Raw genomic sequence first — 6,484 nt, 5'->3', positions numbered from 1 at the left:
GATTTACACAGAGTCCTTTTTTTTTTTGTCATGAACTATGTTTACCATTTAACATACAGAAAGCAGTAAAGCTTTCAGAAATTTCAGATAAAGCCAGCACTGTACTAATTTGGTCTGTTATGAGAAGTACAGAGGGGAATTTGGGCAGTTGTGAGTGTTAGCTCTAACAAGGCTCTAGGGAACTGTGTCCCATGATTCCCTGTCTCTAAATACCCAAAGTAGAGCATGTTCACCCTCCTCCTAGTATTAGCCTGAGAGCTAGCAGCTCCCTGTTTCTGAGTCCTCAGTTTTGGTTTCAAAATGCAAACATAAAATACTTCAAAATTCCTGAAGACCTGGGTTGACTGGGGCTAGAGTACCATGGGTCCTAGATAATCTTAAGCACTCAGTACAGCACCTCTTCTTCTGGTCTCCAGCTGATGTCTTCTCTGTTCCAGCTTGGCTTTACAATCCTTTGTTGATCTCTTGGGCTCCTCATCTGGAATCCTAGTCTCTTTCTTTCTCCCTTTTCCCCCAATCTTATTTTTAATCCCAGTTTAGCAACCTAACTCTTTTGCTTCTGGTTACTCACCATCTGTATTTATTATTCTCGACCCTGAACTGTGATTTCAGTTAGTCACAGGACGAAGGTTGTCAGGAGGAATCTCAGCTCTTCTCTCCTTCCTCCAAATTAAGGACATCCGCAGTGCCTTCTCAGTACCAGAGTAGCAGTGAAAAGAGAAACTCGAGACAGACAATTGTAGGCCAGCAAGTCCTGCTTTTGCAATAATCTCCCCATCATCTCCAAGCCAGTTCTTAACCTGTGAGCAGACATAGTAATTGAAGAAGCAGCGGAGGTAAGTTAAGGGACCTCATTACCCTGGGATGACAGATCAGAGGTTGCCCCAAGGTTCTGGAAGCACCTTAATGTTCTCCCTGGGATCTACATAGGTTTTTGAGGCTATAGGCAGGATGAAGGATGGGAAACCTTTTTGGGAAAGGAAGAACCAAAGGGTGGGGCAAGGGATATTAGCACAAGACCCCTGAGTATAAAGAACAAAAGGTAAAATGCTGGACTTGCAATGGAGAGTTTTGGACCCTTTTTAGAGGATTGGAAGAATTTTCTGACATTGACTGCTTGGTGCAATAGATGAGGGACTTCTCTAGGAATAGTCTGATCAAGGTGTTATATGCTGACAGAGGTAACAGAAGAGACTCATCTCTGCCCTGAAATAACTTGCAGTCTCTTTGAGAACCGTAGTGACATTGAATGGACTTGCTGCAGGCAGGATCTGGATGTCAGGAGCACATAGCATTGTTTGGCAGTCTGTGTCATGCTCCTTTTTTCAAGATACACAATTACTTCGGTCTTAAAAGAGTCTCTTGCCTTCCAGGACATGGTTATTAGAAAGTGCCCAGTCAGAGGAGTCTGATCTTCATGAGGCATCACATTCCCCATCGAGAGATGGAGCAGGGGAGAGAATAACTTAGTTTGTGACTTTCTGATCTCTCAGATGAGTTATAAAGCTCTGAGGTATGTTCCTCAATTAGTGTGGGGTTCAGAGGTAGATAAATATGCATTGTTTTTAGTTCTCAGATGTTGTTCTTGCTAAAGTTTGAAGTATGTACTGCAAAATATGAGCAATGCATCAGTAAATCTTTTTAAAAAAGATTTACTTTAGGCCCTGGCTGGTGTGGCTCAGTAGACTGAGCATAGGCCTGTGAACCGAAGGGTCACTGGTTCTATTCCCAGCCAGGGCACATACCTGGGTTTCAGGCCAGGTCCCTGGTAGGAGATGTGTGAGAGGCAACCACACATTGATGTTTCTCTTTCTCTCTTTCTCCCTCCCTTCTCCTCTGTCGAAAAATAAATAAATAATGTCTTAAAAAAAGATTTACTTTATTTTTAGAGAAAGGGGAAAGGAGGGAAAAAGAGAAGGAGAAACATGAATGTGTGGCTGCCTCTCATGAACCCCACACTGGGGACCTGGCCTGCAACCCAGGCACATACCCTGACTGGGAGTCAAACCAGAGACCCTTTGGTTCTTAGGCTGGCACTCAGTCCACTGAGCCACACCAGCCATGGCTGCATTAATAAATCTTTCATCACTTTGGAGGTAAGTTTTTCTCTAGGTGTGGACTTTGAATAGAAATTGGGAATAAGAACATATTTAGATCTCTAAGATATTAATTACAAAAAATAATAAAAAATTATATGACAAAAAAAAGGAAAAGAAAAATGAAACAACAGCTGACTTAACAGAAAGGGCGCTGGTCTGAGAGTCTGGATACCCTGATCCTTGTGTCATGTCTTTCTCTAAGGAACAGTGTAAACTTTACTCTTTTGAACCTTAAGTTTTGTTTTTACAATCACTTTTCTGAAGCTTAGCTTATTCATCTGTGAATCAAATGAAGAGTTGAACTAAGTGAATTTTTCTTAAGCTTTATTGAGCATTACAATACCTGAGGAGGGTTTAGTTTTCATTTTCAGTTTTAAATACATATACCCAGACTGTATCCTAGAGAGTTTAACTCAGGAAGTCTGAGGATTCTGTTTTGTTAATAAGCATCTTACTTGGTTGATAAATTGGTCCACAGACCAATATATGGGGGTGTTTGGACCAGATCCTATGGGCTGTACTAGTTCTTAAACTTTATTGTTTTTCTGTAGAAGACAAATATACAAGATAGGAAGGGTAAGTGAAGCTAAAGATATTAAACTAGGAATACTGAGGGATTAATATAACTCTGGTGATAAAAAATCACTTTCTATCTGTACTGATTGATGATACAATTTATGGTGTCAAGGCTGAGTTTGATCTGTCTGAAATATTTACAAGCTGTGGGTCCATGTGCAAATTACTCAAGCATCTTTATCTTCAGTTTTCTCTTCTATACAAAGACAATAACAGTAGTCTCTGCTGCCCAGCATTGTTACAGGGTTCCAGGAAGCAGTCTGTATGAAGTGCTTAGTAGAGCACCTGACATGTAAAAAGTGGCTGGTAGATGTTAGCTACAAGGTGATGGTGGATGGCAGGGACAATAATGCAAACAGTGAACAAAATGCAGAACTCCATCTTCTCTAGTTCAGGAGAAATGATGAAGAGATAAAGGGACATGCGTCCTTCATATGCCCTTCACTCTAAAATGAGGTATTATAAGTGTTTTAAAAAGAATTTTGTATGGCTATAGGGGCTACCAGGAGCGTGTAAGATCTAGCTCACCTCAGTGTACTCATGTGTCCATGTCACTGCAATGATGAAATTGATATGGGGCTGTGGACCTAGTTCAAGACGTGGTAATCCCCAGCATTGAACACGCCTAGTGCCTCCTTAGCAGAGTTTCCTCTGTGTAAGAGATTGATCAGAGGGAAGGATGAGGAAAGGGGAAAAAACCAAACAAACAATGAGAGTCCCAAGGAAGAGAGAAAAAGAATCTAGGGTCAGATTGGAGGTAAAGTCAGGATTGGGGATAACAATGAATTTAAAGGGCGATTTAGGAGTTAGAAGATTTGGAAGTCAGCAACATGCAGAATTCTAGAAGAAATCTAGCACTCTAACTGTCCTTTCTAACTTCCGATGCTCCAGAGTCATGGAAAACCAGTCGTGCCTCTCTGAATTTTTCCTCCGAGGGATATCTGGGTCACCAGAGCAACAGCAGTTACTCTTTGGTATCTTCCTGTGTATGTATCTTATCACCTTGACGGGGAACCTGCTCATCATCCTGGCCATCAGCTCTGACCCGCACCTCCACACCCCCATGTACTTCTTTTGGCTAATCTGTCTTTTGTTGATGTGGGTTTAACATCCTCCACAGTTACCAAGATGCTGGTGAATGTTCAGACTCGGCGTCATACCATCTCCTATGCTGGTTGCCTCACACAAATGTATTTCTTTCTGATGTCTGGTGACCTGGACAGCTTTTTCCTGGCCGTATTGGCGTACGACCACTATATGGCCATCTGCCGCCCTCTCCACTACTCTGCAGTCCTGAGCCCCAGAGTCTGTGCCCTGTTGCTTGCCCTGTGCTGGGTGCTCACACACACTGTTGACCTGACTCACACCCTCCTCATGGCTCAGCTGTCCTTCTGCGTTGTGGGGGAATAGCTCACTTTTTCTGTGACATAACTCCTGTCCTGAAGCTGTCATGTTCTGACACCCACATCAAGAAGTTGATGCTTTTTGCCTTAGGAGGCACAGTACTCATCATCCCCTTTATTTGCATTGTCATCTCCTACATCCACATTGTATCGGCCATCCTGAGGATGCGAACTCCTGGTGGGGCGGACAGGGCCTTTTCCACCTGCAGTTCCCATCTCTGCGTTGTCTGTGTGTTCTATGGGACCCTCTTTGGTGCCTATCTGTGCCCTCCTTCTGTTGCCTCTGAAGAAAAGGACATTGCAGCAGCAGCAGTGTACACTGTGGTGGTCCCCATGTTGAACCCCTTTATCTACAGCCTAAGGAACAAGGACATGAAGGGGGCCCTTAGGAGGCTCCTCAGTCGTGGGAGAGTTTTTTCTCTTAGATATAGTGGTAGCAACCTTTAATGAAAAGACATAGGCTTGGAGCCAGACAAACCTGGCTTCAGTTTTGGGTCTACCACACACTAGTCATAAGATTGCTAACCTCTCTGAGCTAGCCTTCTCAAGGTGACTTGGAGGATTAGCTGAGATAAACTATGAAATGCATCTGGTATAGTGGCTAGTAAATAAATGGTAAGTTTTCAATAAATGATAGCTGTTATTATCACTGTTGTCACTCTTCATCCTTCCACTACTCAAAAAGTCAGAAATCTTTTCTCTGAGATTCATTGCTTTAGCAAATATATACCAGACACCTACTTTGTGTTATAAATGCTAGTGGTTATAAATGCTAGGGATATAGCACAGAACAAGACACAGTTCCTGCTTCCATGACACATTCATTCTAGATTATTAGTTTGTCAATTATAGAAGTACATGGGCGTGTGCAGGCGGGAGTCCAGCCTGATGAGCAGGATGATGAACAGGTTGCCCAGCAGTGTGGTCAGGTACATGCCCAGGAACAGGGTGAAGAACACACCCTGGTGCTCTGGCCGGATGGGCAGCCCCAGGAGGAGGAACGCGGACACGCTGCTCTGGTTGTCCCTCCTCATGGACCTCCTCTGTCAGCTGGGGATGGAAGGACAATGAGAAAAGTATAATCAATAAATGTTTGATCTGGGAGATGTCCTATATTAAGTGATATTGATTCAATTAAATATAAAATGCAAAGTTCTCCAGTGAAGAAACTCAGTGTCTTCAGTGGAACTCAGGCAAATGTAACTGAGGTTGTAGGTGTTTCCTAGGCCCAAGGTTTGATGCTTTTGAGGAAGGTATGGAACTGTACTAGGGATTACAGGCAGGACATCATCGAGCAGGCAGCTGGCTGTACTCTTCCTTTTCCCAAGGCTCAGCGTTAAAGGTGTGGGAGTTGCTGGCCAGTGGTGATTGTGATATCCCTGTCTTTAGGAAGTAGTAATAAGAAGTGACTTCAGAAAGAGCACAGAGAAGTGATGAGCACCTGTGTACACCCACCCACGCAGGCATGCACGCACCTGCTCCTGACAAAGGACCCAGTTCTGCTCTGAACGTTATGCTGAAGTCATCTAGCCTCCTGGAGTAGGGACTAGTCTTTCAACTTCTCAGCGGGACACCCAGGAACCGGTTTTCTGCATCTTAAACCTCTCACTGATATCAGAGGGAAACAGCACAAAAAGCCTGGGGTTCAGGCTTCTCAATTCACCAGCTTCAGAAATGTAGATGGGAAGACTCCTCTCTATCTACCAGGGAAAGGACCCAAGGGACAAAGCAACAGGTTCTTGGTAAGAGACCTGCATTAAACTCATCTTAATTGCTCAGTCTTCTTCTTACTCCCTCCAGGACAGATGCCCTAGGGCAGTGGTCCCTAAACTTTGATGTTCAGCATAATCACCTGGGAGCTTATTAAAGATGCTCTACCTCCAGAAATGCTCATTCATGAGATTAGGGCTCCAGGTAATTCTGAGGCAGATGGGTGGACTTTGAGGAAACACTGTCCTTAGAAAGAACATCAGGGTGGATGCCCTGCAAGTGTGACCCCAAAAGAAGATGTGGAAAGACCTCCTTCCTGCCCTTCCCTGCCAGATTTGTGTTTCTCCTGATTAGCTCATAACTTGGGGGTGTGAAGAGGGGGTTTTCTCCCCAGTGGATACTCCTTTTTGGTTCGCTGCTTATGAAATGAATTCTGCTTCATGATGGAAGTCCAAACAATGTAAAAATGAAAACAAAGAATGAAGTACTCAACCTTCCGTTATTATTTTTGTCCTTCTAAAATGGTTTTTATTCATAAATTTTTATTTACATAACTGGGATTTATTTAAACAGTACGTTATAGCTTTCTTTTTCTACAATAACTTATAATATTTGCATTTTTGTATGCAAATGTAGACATAGAATACATACGGTATCAATATACTTAAACATGTTAATTTTGGGGGAATGCAGACT

The 6,484-nt window shown here is 43.2% G+C and overlaps 1 protein-coding gene across 1 annotated transcript; it reads left to right on the top strand.

Annotated features, from left to right (window-relative positions):
- The first annotated feature begins 335 nt into the window (after positions 1-335).
- On the top strand, positions 336-4,525 carry LOC114489701 (olfactory receptor 1N1-like). The gene is given in 4 exon segments (XM_028503561.2): positions 336-836; positions 3,567-3,748; positions 3,751-4,080; positions 4,083-4,525. Coding segments are annotated over 3 exon segments (951 nt in total). The 5' UTR covers positions 336-836; positions 3,567-3,570.
- Positions 4,526-6,484: the final 1,959 nt, after the last annotated feature.

This window comes from Phyllostomus discolor, unplaced genomic scaffold, assembly GCF_004126475.2.
Source record: "Phyllostomus discolor isolate MPI-MPIP mPhyDis1 unplaced genomic scaffold, mPhyDis1.pri.v3 mPhyDis1_scaffold_24, whole genome shotgun sequence".
Taxonomy (NCBI): domain Eukaryota; kingdom Metazoa; phylum Chordata; class Mammalia; order Chiroptera; family Phyllostomidae; genus Phyllostomus; species Phyllostomus discolor.
This window is presented reverse-complemented; position numbering and strand designations above follow the sequence as displayed.